This window comes from Cynocephalus volans, chromosome 13 (genome assembly GCF_027409185.1).
Source record: "Cynocephalus volans isolate mCynVol1 chromosome 13, mCynVol1.pri, whole genome shotgun sequence".
Lineage (NCBI taxonomy): Eukaryota > Metazoa > Chordata > Mammalia > Dermoptera > Cynocephalidae > Cynocephalus > Cynocephalus volans.
In genome coordinates, this window is record NC_084472.1 from 75,053,122 (window position 1) to 75,079,801 (window position 26,680).

General features: G+C 39.5%; 1 protein-coding gene across 2 annotated transcripts in view; it reads right to left on the minus strand.

Annotated features, from left to right (window-relative positions):
• Positions 1-989: 989 nt before the first annotated feature.
• Positions 990-26,680, minus strand: part of SH3RF1 (SH3 domain containing ring finger 1) — a 164,720-nt gene continuing 139,029 nt past the window's right edge. For both annotated transcript variants that reach the window (XM_063077065.1, XM_063077066.1), the window contains exons 7-12: positions 23,840-23,994; positions 22,498-22,668; positions 19,755-20,014; positions 18,547-18,908; positions 9,927-10,282; positions 990-1,441 (exon numbers count right to left, since the gene is read on the minus strand). In XM_063077065.1, the coding sequence (XP_062933135.1) occupies positions 1,273-1,441; positions 9,927-10,282; positions 18,547-18,908; positions 19,755-20,014; positions 22,498-22,668; positions 23,840-23,994 (1,473 nt within the window). In that variant the 3' untranslated portion in view covers positions 990-1,272. The remainder of the gene's footprint in view (positions 1,442-9,926; positions 10,283-18,546; positions 18,909-19,754; positions 20,015-22,497; positions 22,669-23,839; positions 23,995-26,680) is intronic.

Here is a 26,680-nt window from a genome sequence, read left to right on the forward strand (position 1 = left end):
CATAAAAGAGCATTTTCACTAATGACTTGAGTAATGGCTAATGGATGCCATAGCCAGAGAGGCAGCAAGTGCACTCAAGAGACCTTGGTCAGTAGTGGCTTTGGAGCAGAGAAGAGAATACTGTTTATTTTACACCCCTTGTGTTGTCGGTCAATTCTGAGTGCAAACTAACCTCAACAGGAAATTGCAATGAAATATACACACCATGCACAGTCTACATTACTGTGGGAATCCAGTAACACATGCAAGACGGTGGGGAAAGAATCACAATGGATGAATGTAAACTTTTCACAGTGTTTCTTAACAGCCTTTGACTTTAACACAAGTGCATCACTTACCACCACTATCTCACAAATGTTTTATTGTGTCCTGGGCATGCAGATCACTTGGGGTAAAATGGGAAATTACGTTTCATAGCCATTCTCAGACAACTTCAATTTCTCCTACCTTCCAACCACTGAATTGAGTTTCATCTGTTATAAAACTAAATACACTTCTGAATACATTTTTGTTCAAGGGTTTGTGCTTTATCTTCCTTATCACTTCACTGATTTCATTCTAGGAAAATTAAAAACCCACAAAATTAAATTGAGGACTAGGTCTTAAGAGTGATTCTTGACCAATTAGAAAGACAGGGAATCACTAACTTCTCTCAAGTTTCTGTCTCCCTACCCCAGGCCCTTATTGATACTGATTCAGTTGTACGTTTGGTTTCCCAAAGAGGAAAACCAAATTAGAGAATGGCATTTCTGTCTTAAAGAAGCAAAACATAATGCCAAAATATAATGGGGGGGTGGGGTGGGGGAGGGGGAGTGTTGCATTCTATGTCAAAAAGAATCTCTTGCTCTTAATAGGAGATAATCCAGCTTCTCCTTAGCTATCATTTCATAAATTAATAATTTCTTAAAATCATAATCCAAAGAATTTATCTGTTATAAGAAAAGTTCAAGTTTAAAAAAGCAAATAAATTAGTTAAGCCTTGTAAACAATTGTCCATTTTAATTACATATATTTAAAAAAAAAAGTTTTTCTGCAGAGTACATGAGACAGTACAAGGCACACCTGACACATCAGACTCCGGAGCGAGGGCACCCACACACCACCTTCTCCACTCTGCTCGCTGGTGTAACTGTGCTGGGGGCACTGGAGTTACACAACAACCCTTCACTCATGTCCTGACCATCTGGAAGTCCACACATGTGCTCTTCCCATTAAATTGCTTTGTGCTATTTTGTTGTGATGTGATATGAAGCCTTCTCAGTGTTAGTCTCCTCAGATGTTTTCCACGAAGCTTCCTGGGAAAAGGCCAGTTTTCCCATTACGTTGTAATGTGCCTTTGAACCAGCCATCCTCTCGTTTTTTATGAACAAACACAATATCCCCTTCTTTAAGTTCAAGTTCTGCCTCGCTCTGAGGAGGATAGGAAACCACGACCCTGTGCCTACAAAAGAGAGAGAAATTTTAGTTAAGGTTGTTCAAGTGATAAAAATGGTGTACTATTAGTGTGCACGAGACTTCAACATAAACAGGATAGGAAATAGCATGAACATGTTTATAACTGTTTGTGAAACAACTCAAAACACAACTACTCTCTGTTTAGTAGAGACTTGGTATTAACAAAGACAGGGTTTGGATATGTGTATCGATCCACTACTGATGGCCCAGACTGGTTTGTTAGAGTGACCTTTCCAGGAACAGCCATTCTCACCCCTTCTCAATGTTTGTATCTTGGTCATACAGAAGGCAAGTTTTGTTCCGCTTCCCAGGAGAGGAACCATTTCTGTCCCTCCCTCTTCTCTCAGAAGATAGGAGTGCACATATCATTAGAGAGATTGGGAGGAGTTGAGCTGATGGGTTCAGCCCTCTCTGAACTACCTGCCTACAGGCTGTGTGGGTTCTGTTTTGCCTCTGTGTGTTGCAGGCACAGAGGAGTCATGGGTCAGAGGTCAGGGGTAGGCCTACTTTCTGGAGGTGGGTCTGAAAGTCTCTGTGTCCCTTAAATTGGAGTTTGACATGGGCAAACAATCCTGAGGAAGTTCATCTACTCTACATACCCAAATTCTCTCTCAGGAAGGTTGTCCCAAGGTCCAGACATGAAGGGGAGGACTGCAGCCACAAATTCAATCCAACACCATCAGTAATGAGGTTGACATTCATTATTCTGATATCTGTGTATGTTTCTCCTTAGTTCTCAACTCAGATATCAGTGGGAAAAGGTGTAATTGTCACTTTAAGAAGCCAGAAACCTTGTTGGGTTTTTTTGTTTTGTTTTTGGTGACTGGTTGGTAGGGAATCCGAACCCTTGACCTTGGTGTTACACAAATGCTCTAAACAACTGAGCCAACCAGCCTGCCCTTGTTGGTTTAATAATATCTATCTGCCTGCCTCTATGCTCCTTAGTCTCCCTATGTGGAATTACGGTGACTTTTGTTTTATGTGCCATATCCTTTTATTCTTCTTTATTTTTCCAGCAGTATTTCTCTCCTTTACTCCTCTCTTGCTTTTCCTAACCAAAGGGGGCAAAAATGGTGGTGTACGGTAGCCAACCTTGAATACAGTCCCAGTGATCCTTGCCTCCTGGATTCATACTCTTGTGTAGTCTCTTCCCATAATGTGTAGGGATGGCCTGTGTGACCAATAAAGTATTTCAAAAATGACAGTGTATGATTTTAAAAGGCATTGTGGCTTCCACTTTACTTTCACTTAGATCTTTCACTCTGGGGAAAAATCAGCTGCCATGTTGTGAGGACACTCAAACATCCCTACAGGGAGGACCACATGGTAAGGAACTGAGGCCTCTTTCCAAAAGCCAAAACCAACCAGCCATCGGTGATGCGGATGAGCCACCTTGGAAGTGGATCCTCCAGCCCCAACCAAGCCTTCATCTCAGGCTGACATCTTGACTGCAAGTTCAAGAAATACCCTAAGCTAGAACCATCCAGATAAGCTGCTTCCTAATTACTGAACCCACAGAAACTGTGAGATAATAAATGTTTATTATTGTTTTATGCCACTAAGTTTTGGAGTTAATTTGTTACACAGCAACAGATAACAAATAAATGTGGATACACATCTTTCTCTATTTGATGCTAAGTAATGAGTATTCAGTCATAAAGGTGATTGAGTTTCTACTTTCATTTGGTTCCAAAGTCAAAGAATAAGTTGATAGTCTCACAGGACCACTCTTGACTGCGAGAGAAGAATGCTATGGATTAAAAATGACAGCCACGGGCTGGCCAGTTAGCTTAACACCACGGTCAAGGGTTCGGATCCCTGTACCACCCAGCCACTTCCCCCACAACCCCCCAAAATAATAGAACAAATGCTATAGGTCTGCCCCAAAACTTCTGAAACCCATTAGAGTCTGGTCTTTTCACCAATCTCTATCCCATAAAAACCAGAATCCACTCACATTAAGAAAGACCATAGCAAGAATTCCAGAAAAAGCACCTCTGCAAAGGCTAAGCAGCTGCCCAAACGATTCCTGAGCTCCTTTGGGAACAGGGACCAAATTACCCTCCAAGACCTGAAGCAAAAGCATAGCACAGAGTCTGGCTTATCATTTCCAAGAAAGGTTCAGCTAATCCAAAATGAATATTTAGAGACCACAAGGCTCAGGGTTCAATCAAGCATGAAATGAAGGAGGAGTCATTGCACTGTGGGAGAAGTCCTGGCCTGGGGGCTGACATAGCCTTTCAGGTCATTCCAGAACAGCTTAATTTAGGGCCAGTTGTCTCAGCTCTTTTGGTCTCAGTTTCCTCTTATGTACAATAGGACTCAAATGAGTTAAACAAGTATTTAAAATGTAGTGTAGTGAGATTTATAAGTGTGATTCTCTGAGTATAGTGTCTGACACATATTTTTTTTTCCCCATATAAAGATGACTGGTAAGGGGATCTTAACCCTTGACTTTGTGTTGTCAGCACCACGCTCACCCAGTGAGCTAACTGGCCATCCCTATATGGAATCCGAACCCATGGCCTTGGTGTTATCAGCACTGCACTCTCCCAAGTGAGCCACAGGCCAGCCAAAACCCCAAAATGTTAGATCCCATTATGATCCTATGGCTTAGACAAGAGTAGGCAGGGGCCTGGGCACTTCAAGGAGGCGAAGGATAGGCCAGTTGGTGGCTGGCACTTCTAACCAGGAAACAAACTCGGGAATCCCTGATTCTTGACAAACTGAGATTTGATGAATTTTAGAGTTAGGGTTTTGGGATCTCTTCTCTGACATCTTTAAAAGCAAGACAAATAATTTCACCATGACTTTATCTGAAGGGAGGATCCAGATGAGATTTCTCAAGTCTGATGCCAATATGCTAAAAACCTATGTAAAAAGCAATGATGTAGCTGCTATTTGTGGCAAGTTAAAATTTAAGCAGAGCTTTACAATTTTGGAAAAAAAATGTACAAGTGACTCAAAACATATTCAGAACAGATCTTTCATGAGATGTATACCCTACTGATTCTCTGCAAGTTTCCTTAAAGGTGAAATGGAACAAAAATAGTTCTTGAAAAACTTGAAGTGAATTAGATTAATATTTGCATTTTATAAAATGCACTAAACCAATTTGTCAAAAAATTTTTTTTAACTAGAACTGCTGCTGGGTTAAGAACATAATCTTCCTGCCAAGTTCCCAGTAGGAGCGAATTTTCATTGCTAAGTTATAAACCTCTAGGGGATGGAATGAGAAACCATGTGCATAATGGAAACTGTGACACAGTCTTGATCGTATGAAGATTACCAGGTGCAGCAGTAACGCACTCTACTTAGAAATCTTCCAGCCCTATCCTGGCCTTGAGCCCTGTGAGGTAGTTTGCACAGCAATTTCTAACACAGATTAGTAAGGCCAAATACTAGGCACTACTGGCCAACTATCTCAGGCATTGAAAGGTTTTGCCAAGTAGAATGTTTACAGACCAAGAAACAGATGTAAAGCACAGCTGCCGAGGCTCTTTACATCTGCTCCACCCTCTGCCTCATTTGGATTACGCTGGTGCTGAACCTCAGGAGTCAAAGATTACTCTTCTAGGACCTCCATGGGACCTGCTGATCCACCTTCAAAATCTGTACTCCATTCACTCCTTCATTGTCACCATCCTGGCTGATGACCTCATTACCTTCCACCTTGTCAACTAATCTGTCCCTCCTGCCTCAAATCTCTTCCTGTTCCCAATCCATTGTACATAGAACTCACATATTAATAAATATTCTTAAGTAGCAACTCTATTATAGCTAACCATTGCTGAAAAATCATTAACAGCTTCCCAATGCCTGTAAGGTTAATCCTTAGTCTGGTATGCAAAGCTCTCAATGACTTGGCCTTAATCTCTCTTTATAGCTACAGCTACTATTACCACCATGAATGTACCAAACACTCCCCTAAATCTGAACATCTCCCCCAAATATGGTCCTTACTTCTCCCACTCCATACCTTGGCTCACATGTTTCTTTGCACTGGGAATTTCCTTTGACAGTATCTCCGCCCATCCACACCCTATCAATCTCTCAAAGCCTGGCTCTAATTCTCCCCTGTCAAATCTGTAGCCCCACGGCTGGAAGTAATTTCATGCTTGACTAAATCCCAAGGCCTCCACGTATACTTCTATAGCACTTAGCACATTCTATATTGTATTATTACCATCTGTGTCCCTGTTTCATTTAGAAACAGACCAGACCACAAGCTGCTTGAGGGGTGAGATGATGCTAAATATACTCTACATGCCTCAAACTAATTAGCATCATACATATGATAATTCTTAATAGGCATGTCAAATGACAAAAAGGCCTAATTGTATACTAAAACTATTTTTTTTAATGTACAAATCTCCTTAAAGAGGAACGAAATTCTGACACATGCTACAATATAGATGAACCTTGAAAACATTATGCTAAGTGAAGTAAGCCATATACAAAGGACAAATATTGTATGATTCCACTTACGAGGTACCTAGAAAAGTTACTCATAGAGATATAAAGTAGAACTGTGGTTGCCAGAGCCTGGGCGGAGGGGGAAATGAAGAGTTAGTGTTTAATGGCTACAGAGTTTCAGTTTAGAATGATGAAAGAGTTCTAGAGATGGGCAGTGGTGAGTGGTTGCATAACAGTGTGAATATACATAAAGCCAATGAATTATACTCTTGAAAATTTTTTTAAATAATCAGATGAATGAATGAATGAATAAAAATAATGGAAAGATTAGTTAAAAAAAGAAAAGAAAAAATCATGCAAAGCTGACTGGTACCTTGATTGTTGGAAAGCACCCCCTGTTGCTTTTGAATTAAGCAATGGGGTGGCTCACAAACTTGGCACTGAGTGGACCTCTGCCTCTTCTTGGCTGTGTGATCTTTACTAAGCTTTTGGTGATAGTTACCAGGATGGAACTGAAGAAACAAAGTCTTGCCAATCTTCCTGGTTTGGGCTATGGTATTCCAGCTTCCTTATGAATGAGCACTTGCAATTTTTTATTAGTATAAACTTTCTATTTCCTTTATTTTTCTGGCCTCTCTGTAGTTCACATATTTTTGTTTCTAATCTCCTCTGGTATAGCCCAAACTGGCCCTCCTGTGGCTCTGGGAGGCACTATGTCCATCACCCTGGTCTGGGTGAATCACCATTTATTGCTTTCTGCCAGTTGCCACAGCAATCTAATATCCAATTAAGAATTTCACTGGCAAAACCATACTAGCTCACTTTGTAGCTTGCTTGAAGTCCAAATAAATTATGTCCATTGCTTTGCCCACTGGCTTCATTGTCACTGTCTCAAAGAAATTAATCATGCTGGTTAAAGCTGACTGCCTTTCTATAAATCTATCTTTATCCAGTTTGTATGTTTCCAAGTGTTCTAGCTTAATCCCTGATCAAAGATCATAAGTTCTTTTCCAATTTAGGATATGGGCTTATAGGTATGTGGTCATCACTTTATTTCTTAAATTTAAAAATACACACAGAGATGACTTGCTATGACTTTCTAAGCCCTTAGAATTTGTTATAGGAGAAGAAAAAGAAAACCTGTCACACATACTTTTATTTGCCCTTCTGAAATATTTTATTTCCATTTTCTCTTTGCAATTTCCTAATTATTTCTTCTCAATCCCTCTAAAATAGAGCCTAAAATATTTGTTCTATTACTTCTGCTGTCATCAATTATACATTTTCTGCCTCCAGGATATAACACTACTTCTTGCTTGTTTTAGTCAGTCTCTCTAACAAACACAAAAGGATCCTTCTGTTCCTCAGAGAATTCTCTTGGCTGACACCAAGACCTGTCAATACACTTCAAGGTTCATCCTTCCTTATTATGAGATTGCTTAAGTCTTTAAATCACGTGAACACTTCTTCCCAGCACTGGCTGCTGTAGTCACATTCTTTTACTTTAGATTTATGGGACAGGATCATGGTTTGAGAGGAAATTTTATGCTTGTTCTCATTATAATCTGTATGAATCCTATCTCATATTGTCCCAACAGTATACATTGAAAAATATTTCTATGAAATTCTATCAGTAAAAGTTCTACCAAAAGAAGTCTGGGCTTCTGCATTTTGCCAAGGCAAGAGTGGTGATGTAAGATCCCAAATGCTTTCTGAGGCATACTGATGTGGAAGTTCATTTTTCCTTCATTTTTAGCATTAGGTACTTTTTATTGTATTAAAATGTTTGAAATACAGAAACAGTTAATCCCTAAATTATATACTTGGTAGCTTTCTATTAACCAAAAAAGTTCATTCCCAGTGGATAATAGAATATTTTCCTATGTTTCCACATTTTTCCTGTTGTTTTTACAGTCAGGGAGGCCTAAGAATTCAAGTTATATAAATACTATTACCATCATTGTATTAAGGCAAAGGCCTGTGGAAAGTTGGTCAGGCTGGCTATTATGTTTAATACTCCACTGAACACAGGGATTATAAAAATATAAACGGGCAGAAGTCTTCTCCACAGACCCCTTTCCCACTTGTAAAAATGGAAATGGCTATATAAAAAACCTGCCAGAGAATTCCAGAGTGCCCATGCCCATCTGTCCCATCATTAAATTCTCCACGTTCCCTATATTAATGGGCATCCCTTGCGCCCTAAAATGCCATCACCTGTCTACCTTAGAGATTTCTCCTTTTCAGCTGTACTGAACAGCAGGAGACTGCTGTTAGAAATGAGCTCCTTTAAGAGGAGGGAGCTGGAATGCAGAAGCCACAGAGATTGAGGACATCTGGCAACTGAAAAGGAAAGCACAATTGGGGAGAGAGGCAGCAAGGCCCCAGCTGAGCCTAGGGAGAGTCTGGGCAAAGTGAACCATCACTCAAAACAGTCACACAAACACCACAAATGACAGGGGAAAGGGGAGAGAGACCCTCAGGGCATGAAGGAAAAATTGCAAATCAATGCCTGTAGGGAGAGAGGGAGTCTTCGTGACCAAAAGAAAGTAGACAAGTAACTGGACTAACTCCAGAGACAGAGGCACTATCCCTGGAAAGCAGAGTAACAGTGCAGAAAAAAAAAGGCTGACTCTCAGAATAAGAGATTAAGTGAATTCAGGACAAAATTTAAAAGCTTTACTAAGAACACAATAGATGAGAAGAAAGAATGATCTCGCTTGTAGGGAAGAAACACTTTTTTAGGGTAATGTTTCATTTCAAAACTGGTAGAACTACTGAAAATTATTTCATCTCACTATAAAAATATATAATTTGTGTACTTTGTACTTAATGCACATAGGTTGTTTGAAGTTTATTCTTTTCCAATTTCAGTAGCTTACTTTTTATTTATGTTTTTGGCAGCTGGCTGGTATGGGGATCTGAACCTCGGTGTTATAACACCACACTCTAACCAACTGAGTTAACCTGCCAGCCTTCACAGTAAAAAAGTGTGCCAAAAAAATCATGTGAATGAAAACCTTAGATTCTGCTGGGTAAAAATGTTCATATGACTCCATATGACATACAGAAGTAAGATGATTGTCATTTTATATCATTTTATTTTTTGCAGCTGGCCAGTATGGGAATCTGAACCTTTGACCTTGGTTTTATGAACACCATGCTCTAATCAACTGAGCTAACCAGCCAGTCTGAGTTGTCATTTTAAGGTATAACACTTTATAGTAAGATTTCAAATCAGTGACATAGAAAATGCTACTAAAAAGGCAACACCTCCACAAATTAGAAATTTGCTTTATTTTTGAAATGCAGGTACAGAAGAAATGAAGCTTGCAGAATAAAACAGATGACACTTAAAATGAATGTTTACATATTTATATGTTATGTGAAAATAGTCCACTATTTTTAGTGTACTTCCTGATGTTTTCCTGGGCAACAAACACTTCATTTTTTAGTTTATATAATCTTAGTAGATATTTGTCTTATTAAACATATTTTCTTTCCTACCATACTCCTAGAACTCCAGAGGCTAAAATCACTAGAACTGGGCTCATTATTCTGAGTGTAATTGAACCAAGTCACTAGGTTAGGAGGCAACAGAACTAGGATGAGAAGTCAGTCACACTCTTCTGGCTCAGGAAGAGTAAGAAGAGAATTCTCTTAGCTGGCAATGATGTAAACCTTTAACAAAAAAGACAAACGATAAAAAAGGGAGTGACTGCTGATGATCGAATAGAGGCAAGAAGAAGTCAGTAAATATGAACAAGTTTCCAGTGACTGATGAATTTCATGTGGACACAATCTGCAGTGGTTGACTAGAGAAAATAAAGGAAAAGAAGGCTGGGAACCTAACCAAGGTGAGGAACACGGGAGGAAAAAGGAGACTAGAGTATGCTGCAGCGAGTGGTAGAAAAAAGTCAGTGTCTGATAATTATGAATTCAGATAAGAATATTTAGGAGGATGTGAAGAACTCTCTCAAATATCAGAATAAATATTCCAGCATAAAGCTTGCTGTCCATTTCTTAGCTTCTTCCTGGAACGACACTGAACTCACCTTTCACAAACAACAGGCCTAGACTCATTCATGACAGGACCCAGGGAGGAACACGCCTGACGAGGAGGTGGAGCAATGGGCACAGCGGAGTCCAGGGAGCTTGCCTTGCGATGAAAAGCTTCCTGGGCTGGGGCTGCACCTGCCGCCGCTGTTGACACTGGGCCATCACCGTCCACGGGGCAGCCAGCTCTGCCGTGCCCGCTCCCTAGCGGCAGCTCAGGTCCCACTGCTCCCTGCAGAGGCAACTCGCCGCCACCCAACTCCACTTCCAGGGTGGGTGATGCTGGAGGGGACACTCGTGGCTTCCGTTTAGTGGAGGCGCCAGAAAGCAACTTCAGCAAACCCTTTTTTTCTTTCTAGAAAAGAAAAATGTGAACATTAGTTGGAGACGGGCAGTACTATTTCTGTTGTAATCTACATAGCCTTGCAAATTCGATTACTGATTTGATCTTCTAAGATTGTTTCTGTTGATGTTTGCTTATTCACAATTTGGCTGCCAGGTGTTGTGTGGTGTTAACCTGTGGTGCCTCTCCTCCTCGCTTTCTGCCTGCATGTTTTTGTTTTGCACATTCCATGGTTCATTACTATCTTCTAGTGAGGTAGGATGAGTAGATACAAAGGATGTAAAACAAAAACTTCACCAATTCACATCTCAGGTTTGGTAAAAAAAAAAAAAAACAGTAGACGTTTTAGGATAAAATGGAAATTTCAGATTATGGATTTAATTTTCTGAAATTCTGCCTATCTTATCTCTAATTATTGTGAGAGAGCTGACTGTATGGTGAATTAAATGTAAACCTAACGGCACTTCACTCCACATCCACAGACTTAAGCCTTATTACACGTAGTGATACCTTGATCAGCGTTAAGGGCTAAACCACTTCTCACATGCCACTGCCTTTATTAAATTTAAAAAGCCAATAATAACAGAAGTCAAACCATTTCTTTTGCAAGTTCCTATGTGATTAGAAACCCAAACACAACTCTACAACATTTTAAGGAAAGCTTTAATATATTCATAAACATATTATGTCTCTTTTTGCAAGCAAATGTACAATTAAGAGGTTTTTTTCCAGCAATCTCATTCCACAGAAGCCATCTCTTGAACTTTTGTCTCTTTTGACACTTTCCCTCTTTGCTCTGCTAGAAAAACCAGATCTCGAGCCAGCTATCCTTCATTCCCAAACCCTAAGCATCAATTTTTTTTCTGATGACCGAGCTTAACATCATCATTTTAAATTGTTTTACTAAGATGTCAACCACATCAAGTCCTCCGAATGGAAACACTGTCTGAAAATGAAACATTTCAGAGAGAACTATTTCTTCAGCAAACTCTTTAGGCAAATTGGAATTATTAAGATTCACTAACAGGGAAATAGAATTATGAAGGACCCACAGGAGATAAAACACTGAGGATTTTTTCTTGGGAATATGAGTTAGTTCGGATTCAGTAAAAACCCCTTGGGTAAATAAATCTAAATCCATAAGAACACAGTTCCATTAGAGACAGATGGCAGAAAAAAGGAGACAAAAGCAATCATCTGTTAGATGATAAGCAAGCATCTCAGGGAAATTATACCATAGTTCTCATTTACCTAAAGCTGCTCGGAGTACATGTTAACTCATGGGCAAGAAATGGGAAAGTGAGTGCTAAGGTCATCTCTGTATCCTCTTGACCTGGGCTACAGATGAGCAGAACCAGTTGATTCTCCCACTCCCTCTCCCATGCTGAGAAAGATCCTTTTGCATTTCTTTTCAAGGTCTGACCTCAACTCACCCTACTGGCTTTTGCTTCACTCTCGCAACGTCATATCTTCCAAGTGGCTACTATGTGCATTCTAATAAATGACCCCACAGACTTGGACTGCCCAATGGAGTGTGTGACCATAACTTATACACCTTTGTGTCTCACCCAGTGCCTAATGCATAGCCCCGTACCTACTAAAGCTGCCAAGACAAGAAAATGGAAAAGGATGAGACCAGTGTAAGGAAAGGAAAATATTTAGCTAGTGCCAGGGCTAAATAAACAAAAGAGGATATTTTGGATTTCCCATATCCAGAGGAAAAAAAGGCCTTCCCTCTACACAGGAGTCAATGAAGAGCCTGACTAAACACGTGCCAATACGACTGCCACACTTCTTGTAGAGAGCCTCAGGTCTGGGGGGCCAAGAAATAACTGGGAAAGAATAACATCCAATATCTTACATGTGTAAGGTAGGGGTCAGCTGCAACTTCCAGCTACTCCTGCCAAGCTTAACATCATTGTAAGAAAGTGCTCTAATCCCTGGAACCCTGCAGATCCAGTGAGAACATCAAGTCCATTGATAAATTACAATCTCAGCAAGCCACAGCGAGAAAGACATTTCTTAAAAGCAATTCTAAGCACTCAAAAAATATCAGATAACTGAATAGCACTTAGGGAACAGCCTTTAAAGTGATTAAGAAGAAAGATGACTTGATTCATCCAAATGATTAAACACATTAAATACAGCTTGCTTTAATGACTTCTAAGGGATGTGTTATCATCTCAACTGATGCTGACTAAACACAGAGCAGAAGGCTGAGGATTAGGTATCATGGCAAGGGCAGGGGGCAGGGGGCAGGGCTGCGGGAACTAATACAGGAAAGATGCCTCCCTAGTTCCAGGGAACCATGCTTTTCATATCATATTCTGATGTTTTCTATGTCAGCAGAACAATGTACCACTTGAGAGAGATAATTTTGCAAACTCAGACACTTATCATCTAAGGACACCGTTGTTTTTTCAAAATCCAATGGCAGAAATGAAAACTATGAATGAATTAATAAAGACTACACTGCAGCAAAGCAATTTTAAAAATGTAATGTTAGCACACATAAAAAAGGGGCCTACCATTTAACATAAACCTTTACAATTCATCTCCCATGAGTTTTCCAAGTAGATGAAATGATGTTTTTATAGTCATAATGTTCTCTTCAGAAGATCTGATGATTTAAAACAGCATCACATATATAAAAAAAAAACTGTCAGAAAATAATCACCAAATAACCAAAAAGAGTAATTTTCACATACAAAATAATTTCTGAACATCAACTTAGTACCCTCCTATTAGCTATATAACAGAGGATGAGTACAATGTGGGAAACATCAAATCAGAGCTCCTTCCTAAGCAAAAATAAACTTTATTTGAGTAACTCACAATTGACAACATTCTACCCATTAAGACTTCCTCTTTATTCCCTGCTATGCCCTTAGACGTATACAGAAATGAACAAAAGATCAATAGTCTTTCTGGGTCAAAGGTCCTCAGTAATCTACACAGTCAGGCTCCCAATAATCCTCTATGTCCTTAGCGAAGGAATCTCAAAAAATTAATTCATGAGACTGTCTAATAATAATTACTCATACTTTCAACAAATATTTGAGTGGTAATACGAACCAGGCAATGTGCTAGGCTCTGGGAATACATTAGTGAACAAGACAACAAGCAGTTCACATTCTCCAGCAGAGACACAAACATGGCTGTAAAAGAGGTTCTCTGCAGAAAAATACAGCAGAGTAAGGGGAGAGAGAATGACAAGGGGGTGCTGTCTGAGATAGAGGGAGTCTTTAAGGAAGGGCATAGTAGGGGGAAGGGAAGGGCCATATGAAATTCCAGAGATGGTTAAACACAATCAGGTTCAATAATCTTTTTAAATGCTTCACAATCATTTCCATATTTGTTCCTCACAACAACCTAGTGAGACAGAAATCAATTATTATTCTCATTACCTAAAGCTCTCTAAGTTAACCTAAAATCACGTTGCTGGTCAAGGCTCTTCAGTTCTGCAAGTTCAGTACAGGCAACACCTGTAGAAGCACATCTACTCCGTGGAGTACTAAGAGCAGACACATTTACCTAACGGCTGCAGATCACAAAGGTTGCCCTTTACTGAACTGTGTGTGCAGATCTGCGCTGTCAAGACCTGGTCTGAACCCCTGCTGTCAGCAGGGGGAGGCACAGTGACAGTGGTCACTTACCAGGGAGGGTGGGCTTCTCCTTAACAAAATTAGATGGTGAAACACAACATGACCTTATTTCTGACAACAAAATAGGAACTTGAAGGAAGGAAAATCATTTGAGCAGAGAAAAGGATCAGTAACGGACTTTAGGGAAAGTATTCAAAATAAAAGAAAATGAACACTTAAAAACCAGATAGGACCTTCTGCTTAACAAAACCAAGAATAACAGGAAAGGTCCTCAAACATTAGCTGATTTATTGAATAAAACCTGTGGTTGGCTCCTTAAGGGAGAGAGTCATTAGGAATTTGGGGGTGGGGAGCTTGAGGTACTAAATGTTGACCTTTTATGGTTCATATGTAGGACTGCTCCCTTTCAGGAACTTGTCCAGGATATGGCAGAGTGCATGCTAACCAACACCCCCCCCCGGCTGATTCATGTGGGAATAAAAGACAATGTCAGAAAAGACTTACAAAGCATCTCTAGAGACTACAAAGTAAGGGATAAGAAATGGATGTGCTTGGGATAGACAGGGACCCCAGAAGTGGTTCCTTATCTTTTTCTGAAGTGAGGGATAGGATTTAGAAAATATTAGAGCAATTACATGATTGTGCTGAAGAAAAAGACCATATTTTCTGGATGAAAGCTTAATATACCAAAATAATATTTGTTATATGTTGGTATATAGGGAAAGAAAGCATATACTCACTGTAATATTAGTTTTCTTTGAAATCTTAGGCGATATTTAGGCCTTCTGTTTGTATATCTGTATTTTCTCAAACTTCTAAATAAATATGGATAATTAAAACTTTCTTATAATAAGAACACAATAAAATATACATACATAAGTATCTCATCAAGATTGGGCAACACATTTGCCTGGAGACTAGTTGATCAAATCATGAAGCCTTTGGATTGAGTATGAAGTTAGAAGAATATCCAGATAAAGCTGTCAGACTGATCACTGTGGAAGACATCAGGGTCACAGAGAAAGAAGACTAACTGGCTTACAGGCTCTCAAATAAGAAATAACTGAGATGATGTTTGAAAATATAGAGTTTCAGATGCCTGTTTATCAAATACTCATACAGAGCACATATACCAAAATTAGAGATTTTAATTCAGGGACAAAAACACAGCTTCCAGAGATCCCTGAGACTTTGTGAGATAGGATTTCCAAATAAAATACTGTTCAAAAGGAACAGCCCAGTCAAGAGAGGAGTGCAATAGTCCCGTGTGTACAGCGCAAAGGTATATGCCTCTGTGGAACACCAGTGGTGGTCCACTAAAGAGCATCTGGGAACAGAGAAAAGGAGAGGGCAATCGACAGGCCATCATTTGGGGGGAAACACCATGGACGACCTCATAGGTCTAGGTAAATGAATGATGATGATCCCAAAATGATGAGGGAAGCTAGAATTAACGAGGTCATTGTCCAACACATAGGTATTTACTGCAAGTCTCAAGTAAAACTGGAATCTCCAATACACTTTTTCCTTGATTCTCTGATAATTTAATCTAACAGAAAGTTGAGCCAACTGCAACTTTGCATCTAATTTTAATCAACTGGGGGGAAACACAGAGACAAGACAGGGTGGAAATGCTCAGCTGATGAAGAAGAAATCTCAAGAACTTGGAAGAAAGCACCGAGAGAAGCTGGCGATAGTCAGGTTTGAACTCTAAAGTTGAAAAGAACTGATTCTGAAAGTTCAAAGAAAATATATGCATGAAATTTAAAAGGAAAGATACTTCAAGAGGAATGGGAGAGCTCTCAAAAATGAAATTCTAACCATACAATTGCAAATTATCCTTGCCCATGAAAATGTAGAAGTATCTGAAGGTACCAATGTGGTCCCCCAGGGAGCAGCCTAATGGACTAAAATTTTTAAAGGACATGCACAAAAAGATCAAGAGAAGGGTTCATAACAAAGAATGTAACATGGCCCATAGCCATTTTAGAAGGCTAATGATCAGAATGAGCTTAAACTTGCAAAAATGCCAAAGAAAAAAAATTTTTTTTAAAAGAGCTGTTTGAAAGTTAGGTTTGAAACAAGAAGAACAAGAAAGACACAGACCTGCTGTTTGGGGTGGACGGTGGTTCTCACATGGCAAGAAGAAAAGGAATAATCTTCAGACTGGAAGGGAAGAATAAATCTTGATGAGAGGGAAATGGGTGAAGAGATTGGGATTTAAAGAGCACATGACTACTCCTGGACAGGCTGAATTCACCCCAAAGTACAGAGAAAATTAACAGCCACAATGCAACCAATAATCTTTGAGAGATCCTGGTGAATCTGGGATCAGGGTTAACTCAACAGGCAAAGAAAGGCATGTGTAGTCCTAGTTTTCAAAAGGAAGACAACAAAGCACTTCGCAGACCATCTGGGAAATTCTAGAATAGTATTAAATGAAAGGTTTATAAGCACTTAGAAAAGGAAACGAGACTGAGGAGGAAACTCTTCCAGGAGACACATGCTAACAGTAAGTAACAGCAGAAATTAGGAGACAACTGGGAAACTGTTTGGATGGGAGAATATAAAAGACATTTGGATCTCAACATGGCATCTGGCAAGTTCTCCCATGATATCAACGTAGATGTGACAGAGGAATATGGGCTAATGACACTATAGTTGTGAGAATTCATGATTGTTTAAGTGACAATAATCATGGAATTACAGAATTTGTTTCAATCAACAGAAGTCTTTTTAGTGGACTTAGAACGTAAAATGAGGTAGTAGATTTAAGAAGGAAAAATTTGAAATCTGTGACATAAAGAATAAATGAAAAAAACTTCAAGAGTATAGCCTTGAAAAAAGAAGACACAAGGGGAAAGACAACCCTACAAATACGCAGGAAGGAGTTCAACACTTTCTATGTGGCTCTCAAAATAAAGAATGAGGACAGAAGGTTGAGTTACGTTTGAGTTGTCTGAAGATGGCATGGGCCACTCAGTCTAGGGCACTCATAAGGTTAACGGCGTGTCCAAGCAGAGGCCAGTGGCCATTTGTCAGGGATGAGTACTCAACAGGATGACCCTTAAGGTCCTGTATTAGTTGCTGCTGTAACAAATTACCACAAACTCTGTGGTAAAAACAGGTCTGAAAAATCAATGTGTTGGGAGGGCTGCATTCCTTCTGGAGGCCATAAGGTAGAGTTTGTCTCCTTGCCTTTCCAGATTCTAGAGGCTGCCTGCATTCCTTGGCTTGCGGCCCCTTCTCACATCTCCTCTGCTTCACTGTCACATCTCCTTTTCTGCCCTGACCTTCCTGCTTCCCTTTTATAAAGACCCTTGTGATTATATTGGACTTACTTACCCAGATAATCCAAGCTAATCCCCTTTTCTCAGGACTCTTAATTTTATCACATTTGCAAAGTCCTTTTTGCCATTCTAGGAAACATATTTGAAGGTTTCAGGGATTAGAAGGTGGACATCTTTGTGAAGCCATTATTCTGTCAACTATGGGTACCTTTCAAGCGTCTGAGATTCAATGAATTCTACATAGGAGGGCAGGAGCTGAGGAGCTCCTGTTCTCATCAGTGACAAGGGCCCTAAGACACACTGTTCCCAAACCTTAAAATTTAAACAATAAATATAATTCTTTTAACGATATTAACAAAGTTGAATATGTCATCTTGAGTATAAGTTTAATATAGTTAATTATAAACACTGAACAGATACCAATCTTTTTCAAAGACTCCCATGTTAACCCAACAATTACACATTAACTTTTTAGTAGGCTGTAAAGTTTATTTCCTTATAAACTCCTGTTTACAGGCTTACCTAACCATTTAAATAAAGCGACATACATTACCCCTGAACCAGGTGGCTAAGAGTTTATGATTACCCTAGAGCTTCTCAGAACTGGTATAGAGCTTCAGAGAAAATGCATGAAATATTGAGGAAAAAGTCATGGTTACAATATAACCATCCAGACCTTATTATCATCTCTTCTCTTTCTGTTCATACTTAATCACTATCAATTTTTCTTGCCTCCAACCACTTGTCTCTAAACCCAACCACAAGTTAGTCTTTCAAACACTGCTTTCCATTTTTATTTTCTTTGAAATTTAGCCCCAAGTGAGAGATTTTTTTATAAACCTATGGATTTAGAAAATGTTTTTTCCCTATATTTTAAGTCCTGTCTCTCAAGGAACCAAGCTGATTATCGTTAGATGAACTGTAGGTAAAATAAATCCACAAATAAACGTTCTGATCAACAGTTTCAACCCCCTCATTTACTAATTTTTATTTATTTATTTATTTTTTACAGAACTATTAACAGTAAGACGAAGAATGAGGACAGCAAATGATGAATGAATGAGTAAAGTGGAAAGGAAATTCCTCCATGAGACTGTAAGCTGCACAAGGATGACTTGACTAAGTCTCATTCAGGAGTGACTGTGGTCTCCCTTTCATCCAACACAGGGCCTGGCAACTAGGGGTGTTTAAATGCAGAGGAACACAAGTTCTAGATAAGAGAACGGCATGGTGCCTGAGTTTCTTCCCCACTGTATTCCCAGCACCCAGCACAGTGACTTGCACATGGTAAGCATTTAAAGGACTGTTGAACAAAGGGTCCTTTCATTAGCTAGAAACTGTGGGACACGACATAGGCAGGGAAACAGGAAGTCAGTCTTACTTTACTATCCTTGTCTGGTTTGGTTGTTGAGCTGTTTCCACAAGCTGATGAAGCACTGTCAGGAGATGTGGGAAGTCCAGGGAGAATGGCCATCGTCCGGCCACTGGGCTCAGTCTCCAGAGAGGCAGTGGCGATGCTTGGGGAGGTGAGAGAAGCAGCTGTGGCACAAGCCTGAGGGGCATTGGCTCGACTGATGCTGATGGCAGCAACATGGGCGGCAGGGCCTGCCACTGAAGGCGGGGGTTGTGTGGCGGCCAACGAATGATGGGGCGGGCCCACAGATGCCGGGCCGAGACAGGCAGCATTCTGTACCTGGATGGGTGTCACGGCTGCCGTAGGGCGTTCTTGGTTGTGTGCTGCAACTATGAGATGACAGAAGGGAACACAGCAAAATTCAACTTTCTAATAAACGCTGCTCACTAAAACATGAATCATTTCACTGCATAAGACCATAATGAGAGGTCGCTATTGCATGTATTACAATAAGGAACGGATCTATGGTGGTTTAAAAGCACTTAAACCCTAGACACTATTTTCCTTCCAGGTCAGCCCTGGAATACGTTGAGTGCCTGGAAGCTTAGCTATAATCCCAAGAACCTTTAGTTACCAAGAAAGTCTTTCCACAGCATTAGAGACACCGACCCAGTCTCCATATGGTACTCCATAGTGTCAACCACACTGGCCTCTAGTCCTTTTATTAACCATTTTCCTTCTTTTGTGTTTTTCTGACAGAGTTCACAAGGCTTTAGTTTACCTCAGCATTGTTACTCTAGACTCCTGGTAGGTTTTCAGTGCTACAGAAGTTAAGAAAGCTATTTAAGATCCCATTAGGTCTGAAACAAACTTGTTACTAAGTTTATCAAAAAGAATCAGCACACTGGTTAGCAGAGTTTCACGCAGTGGTCACACAGCTAGTAGCAGTGAGATTTGGGATCATATGATCTTGACCATAGAAGTCATATTTTCAAGTACTATTGATATTCTTAGGATCAGCCTAATTTCCTCCAGACTCTAGATCTGTAGGTCAGGCTTGAATCAGCATGCAGGGCAGGCTTATCCCAAATAAAGAGATATAATAAAGTGCCATTGAGCCGGCTCCTGTTTCTTTTACTATTACACCTACTTCTCTCAACATCTGTCATAAAAGATCTGATATTAGGCAGGTAAACCTTTTTCCTGATAATGTTCCAGTCTGGTTTCCTCCTTACCTGTCCTCACAGCATTGCGGGCCTGGTTGACTGTCATTTGCCCAGTCATGTGCAACAAGACCTTAGCCTGAGGACTTGTCTGGATGTGAGCTGCAGAAACCACGGCTGTGGGGATGACACTGGGACTCCCAGTCACACCATTTCCCTGGAGCTTCTGGGCAGGTCCTCCTGCAGTGGAAGGACTGACCATAGTCACCCCCCGACTAGTCTGACCAGCAGAAGACATACAGACTTTAGCTTGGGAAGCATTTGTCACCGCCCTGCCAAGACAGAAATATAGAAAGGCCAATCCATCAGCAAAATGGGAGACAGGACAATTAAACGCAAGAAAAATGACTCAGAGCTTTAAAGACAGAACATTTAAAAAAGTGAATGGAGTTATTTTTACAAAGTCTAAGAATAGCAAATTCAAAGTAATGATGGTCCTGAAGCAGAGAAAGGTCTTGAAGTATACTGTGAGTCAACAGAAACAACACATCATACTCCGCTCAAGAATATAGTTACTGCAGTCAGCTTTCCATACCAAGGCCGAACATCCTGACTGAATTCTCCTGCTTGGTGAATAAGCCAGGTGTGTCCCCTTATAATATCCACATTTCCTTGGCTTTGTTCCTGTTTACTGATATTCTCCCTACTTGCCTCCAGCCCCACATCACACAAGTATTTGTATACACACATGTGTGAACACACAATGTACATACATTCTTGGAATGCCCTTTCTGGATTCTCTTGACCTATTTTAATATCATTTATGTTTCAAAACCCAGCACAAATCCTGTCATTTCAAGAAGCTTTGCCTAAGGCTGAGGTTTAAGACCTCATGATTCTGTTTCACGTGGATTTCTTCCTTCATTTTGTTTTTATGTTCTACACATTTTTTTACTTTGGCCCTTGATTGCAAAATGGAGTGTATTATTTAATAAATTCCTTACTAAATACTGCTGACTCAGTAAAAGTGCCTTGAAGCCAGGGCCGGTGTGAAATGGTTCTTTCCTATGCCTCCAGGATTTGCACAGTTATAGAGCTATAGCCAGGTCTAAACAACTATTTACTGAATTTAATTAATTTCAATGTAGTTTTGCATAACGTATTATTTTAATTTTCTAAATTCGTTTAAAAGACCATAACTGTATATAGTAACTTTCTACTATGTAAAATATTTCATTTGGCTGGCCAGTTAGCTTAGTTGGTTAGAGCGTGGTTCTGATAACATGAAGGTCCAGGGTTTGATCCCTGTATGGCACAGCAGGCAAAACAAACAAAGTTCATTAACCCGAGCATCCTAATTAATACCATGCTAGATAACAGAAAATTAACTGTCAGTAAGCATTTCTCCAGAGTTAAACAAGCAAAGAGACTTACAATAATTAGTTTTTGAATCTTATAAAAATATTTTACTTTATTTAACTTCATTTTTTATTGTTTGTTGTATTCCCCTTATTCATTATTATTCTTTTCTTTCCTTTTTTTTTTTTTTGCACCAGGGAGGTTCTATCTGCCATTTTCGAGATGAACTGTATCCTGAATGTAGATTTTAACATATACAGAAAAGAATATTGATTAAAAATTTCCAAGTCAAATTAAAGCTAATATTCTGTCACCATCTGCAACAATAGTGATTTTCATTTGATTAGGCTGCTGGCTGACCTACAATTCAAGACCAATGGCTGACAAATGTCAGTTCATTAAGCTATTTGTTTAAAATAGAGACTTTGAGGAATGTTTTAACACAGTTAAACCTAGACCATTTATTAACAGTCCAGTGGTCGAAAACCAGGGCCTTCCTCAGTACTGATTTCATTTTATTCAGTTTCCAAGGCTAGTTTCCTCAGTGACCAGAAGGTGAATTATCTTTACATAAAGAAAATTTTGTATATTGAAAGCTCCTATCACCCTTTAACAGGGTTTCTCAATCTTGGTAACATTTTGGGCCAGATTACTCTTTGTTGTGGGAGACTGTCCTATGTATTGTATGATGTTTAGTGGCATCTTTGGCCTTTGTCCACTACATGCCAGCAGTAGCTCCCATCCCAACCTGTGACAATCAGAAATACATCCAGGTATTACCAAATGTCTCCTGGGGAGCAAAGTCACCCTCAGTTGAGAAGAATCTATGCCATATTTTAGGAATTTTATTTCTAACTGTATCATAGAAATTAAGAATTCAGAGGTAATCACCAAGTTAATGAAATACAGACCCAGACCTCCCATGTTTGAGCACTTCCTCACTATGTACCTCAGACCATTTATTTAATCTCTCTGTGCCTCAATTTCTTTGTCTATTAAATGGGGATAATAACAGCAACTACATCAATGAGTTGTTTAAGGACTTATGGTGTAATGCATTTAGAAATCTGCCTACCTGGCACCTAGTAAGCATTATATAAACATATAAATATTAATAATATAGCTTTTGTTTATATTAAACACCATGCTTTTTATTTTCTAGTAGAGAAATACTGAAACTGGTGTAGTTGAATCTTCTCACATATAAAATAAAGCAAATAACTTGAAACCCAGTACATTCATTGGTAGAAACCTATAATTTCACATGTATCCATTTGAAAAGTATACTAAGAATTTTAGAGTTAGAAGGAATTTTAACAAATATAGATATAAATTTTAGAAACTTTTGGTATGTAACAGGCAGTTAAAATGTGAGAAAGAATCTGACAGGCCGAAAACCATGGAAAAGAACAAAGCTTCTCTGTTTAGAACTTAAGCCATTTACTCAAAACCATACCTTGTAACTGGTGCCACATAATTGCCAGGAAAAACCCCTATCTTGCTGGTATGCATTGATGTGCCTTTGAACCAGCCATCCTGGCAACGTTCAAACACTAAAAACATCTCCCCTTTTCTCAGCTCTAGCTCATCCTCTTTCCGGGGAGTATATGGATATATAGCAACATACCTAGAATAGAAAAAAAAATTTGATTTCAGGCTGAGTAAAACAGAAAAACCCCAAGATGCTCAAAACTCTTCTTTGCTACAAAGTCTTGAGTATTTTGTACAAATGTAAACATAAAGTATAACCCTTTAACCTGTAAATTGCACTGGCAACTCTCCTTTGAAAGAGGTTTTGCTGTCTACGTTTTAAATGTAGGCAGAAGCCTTCCTGATTAAGAACTGCTGAACCTGCTCCTCCCAGTGTGGAAGTGACTATCCCACCAAATGGTATTTGTGTACTGTGGAAGAATTAATGCAGCTTCCAAGACTGCCTAACTTGCTGCTAAAGATTAGGTACCCACCAGGAAAACTGAGCTCCTCAAATGGCCCTTTTTAGACTTGGGAAGTAGCCCCACATGGACATATTGTATGAAGTCCACTGGGAAGCACAACATGCTGCCTTCCACATGCAAGCTGAACCTGGAAGCTTGAGCTGCACCTGCTTTTATATGCTCATATGCTCAGCCACGAAGAAGATTGAGTTTGAAAAGGTCAAAGGAAAACAAAGTCTAGATCATAGAGAGTGCGAAACAATTCCACAATGCAAGGTAATTGTGCCTACCAACACACAGAAACCAGGCAGGCAACACTAACTTATAGTTCTTACCAGTGCTCTAAACTGTTCGTGTATAAATTCACATAATGTAGGATCCACAAAAATCTAGTTGTATTCTGCCATCAGAAAACCCTGAACAGGATAATGAGAAATTTTTGGATACTGATTGCTAGGGAATTTTTACATGCATACTCCAACTAGATCTAGATCTGAGTTGTGTGGATATCTTCCTGTCCCTTACTGTCCTAAAGCAAGGAATGAAAATGAAGACAAAAAGCTCAAACAAAAAAGGTAGTTCCGTACTCGTATATTATAAAGAAGCAAACAGCATGTTTCCCTAAACTATGAAAGGCCTTTACTTAGCAAGATAGCTACCAAGCAAGCTCATGCATTAGACCTATTTTGTTTCAGCAGTTTCCTAATTATATGCATGACCAGATAGAAGTCTGCAGAACACAAACCACTTGGTGAGCCATAAGCCTGTCACTGGCTCATACCAGAAAGGTGTTTCTCCACCTCTGCTATTTGGACTTAATTTTAAATGAATGCTTAAGCAGTAATAAATGACACCCTCACTTACACGCTGGGGCGAGTCTGAGGCCGTAAATGTGCAATCTGGTCAGTGGATCCTGCCGTAGGCCTTGGTCCCATTCCAGCAGCAGCAGCGCCTGGTGGTGTGGAGGTGAGGACAGTGGCAGCCAGGAGAGGGGGTGGGGGAAGAGGAGGATTCATAGTCTGGTATAGGAAACCAATAAGGAGGAGGGGGAAAGGAACAAAATATTTATTTACATTTACTATGGAAGGTAGGAGGGGAAAGGAATCAAATCCAGAGAACAAGACTTTAATGGAATCCACACAGAGCAGAACCAGCAGGCTACTTCGTATGAAAGCCCCCTTTTAAAAATTCATCTCTTGTTCTCCTTTATGATCTTAAAGCCACAACAACCTATTCAGCAAATAGGTAAGTAATAACCCTTGGAAGGAGGGAAAGAAAAAACGAAATGACTGCACATAATTTTAAGATTAATAGCACTTTTAAGTATAGACTTGGGCAAGAATACAAATATCTTTTGAGGGGGCAACTATAATGTCATGCAGCTTGTTAGGAATTAATTTGTGATTGTTTCTGTAATCCAAAACTTAAAACACAACAAAAAACAATTCAGTTGCACTATATCTCAAATCATTTCTTCAGAAGAAAATTTCCTTTGATGCCTGGTCTTCAAAAAGCCCAAACAATAGCAAGCCACAGTCACGGGGTATTGTTGCTACTTTTGCTTATTCTTTACTTTGCCAGCTTTTGAAATTTAGTACTATCAAGGCTGGTAATCTTTAACAAGTACACCAGTGAAAAGCTGCTGGTTCCTTTATGGGCACAGCCTAATGAGCTTCTGCCTACAGGATTCCATGCCTTTAGAAAATCAATGGAGCAATTGTTACCTTCTGATCTATAAACCCCAGATAATTCTTTAGGGTCTGTATACTGAAACTCCTGGGAAAACAGGCACACAAAGACCGCCTGAATCTCCACCTCACCCTCCCCAAATCTTTGAGCCACGAGATGTAAAAACTGAATCAATGGAGAAATAAGGAGACTAAAGAATGCACCTAGGAAAGCATAAATTGTTTCTACAATCAGCATATTAAAAAGAAAAAAACAATGATTTTTAAACACAGTTCTTAACAGTCATTTTATTTTTCAGAATAAAAATTTAAATGTTATCAACATTTAACTTCATCTGTCTGTTAATGTACATATTTCCAGGAACCTAATAAACGAAGTAGAAAAAATGTCTAATTTCTAGACATATGTTGCAACTGTTTCACACACTATATTTAATTTTTAGCTAAAGAGACTTTCAGTCAAGAATTTCCCACACTGCAGCTGAAGTTGCTACAGAACATTTAGTGCAGAAATAAATGAGGTGCAGAGCTGCTTACAGAGTGCTAACCTGGACAAGGCAGAGGTTGGTTCAAAAAGTTAGAATGTCATGAAAAAGTTACTCACTTTCTCCATACAACACATGACAGCATTAAGATTTGTTATAGCTCTGGAATTTGCACATTCTGAGGCTGAGAGCCTCCGAAACCTTTAAGCAGAAGAAGGTCAAGTATTCATTCCATTTGGCCTCCTTCCAGTGACAAAGTAGAAAGAAGTAAAGATAATCCTGGTAAAATACTCAGCAAATGTGACCTGGGAAGTTCATGGATAGTAATGTATCAGCAGCTTGATGAATGAGATAAGTCTACACTGCACATAGAGTAATATATGGAAAAACTATAAAATTACCACTTAACTGATTTCCATTCAAATCTTTCTATGCCCAAGCTCAAAACAGAGTGGCTGTGGAAAGGCAGAAGACAAACGGCATGTACTCAACAAGGTCATTGAAATTGTCTATTATATCTTAAGAATCAGATGATGTGCTAAATTGGCCCTAAGAAGAAAAAGGTAAAAAACATCTATGGGCCTAATAAAAACATGTCAAATTTTATTTTAAAAATGTAAAGAAAGTTCACTTCTTATTACAAAATACAATAAGCAAATGTTTCACATACATTACTTTGTAAAGAGTATGAGTTAGGCATTGAGGGGCTGGCCAGTTAGCTCCATTGGTTAGGGTGCAGTGTTGATAACACCAAGGCCAAGGGTTCAGATCTCCATACCAGCCAGCACCCTGCCCCCACCAAAAAAAGAAAGAAAGAAAAAAAAAAGTTAGGCACTGAGAAATGGCATAAGAGAGGATATTCTGAAAGATCCCAATTTTGCAGTTGAAACTTAGATGGTCTTAATAAAATTAGGCAGATTTTTCCCCAATGCTGGGTAAATGTGCATATGTGTTTGCATGTGTTTTTGTATGTACATAAGCACACAGATGAAGACCAACAGAGAAAGTCTGATTAAAATCAGATCCCTAGATGTTACTCAGCCCTGTGGGGTTGGTAAAATGATAGGGCTCTTGTAAGTCTAGGACTATGACAGACTAGGAAGTTTTGTGGGTTGCTTTATAAACAGTCTAAACTGAAATACTCTGATGATGTGGAAGTTCAAAAGGTAATCCACTGTATATTGTGCTCCAGGCAGTTTGCTATCCTGTAAGACCTGAAATTTCCACAGAGTAAACCACAGCTTTTCATTCACCCACAGCTGACCTGAAGACCTGCCTATTATCTTGTACTCTGGGCCAGCCCAGGCACCAGAGGCCAAGACGCACTCTCCACCACCAGCAAAAACCATCTGTGGACCTGCTAGAAACATAGGTCACATTTTGTTAACAATATTTTGCTCATTAAAAACAGAACTTAGGAATGGCCTGCTAATGTGAAATGGTTATATTTTGCCATGTTCAGGTTCTGGTCGCCTGACCCACTGATCTTGAAAGAAGAAACAGCTTTGCATTGTAGAAGAAACATGGGCTTT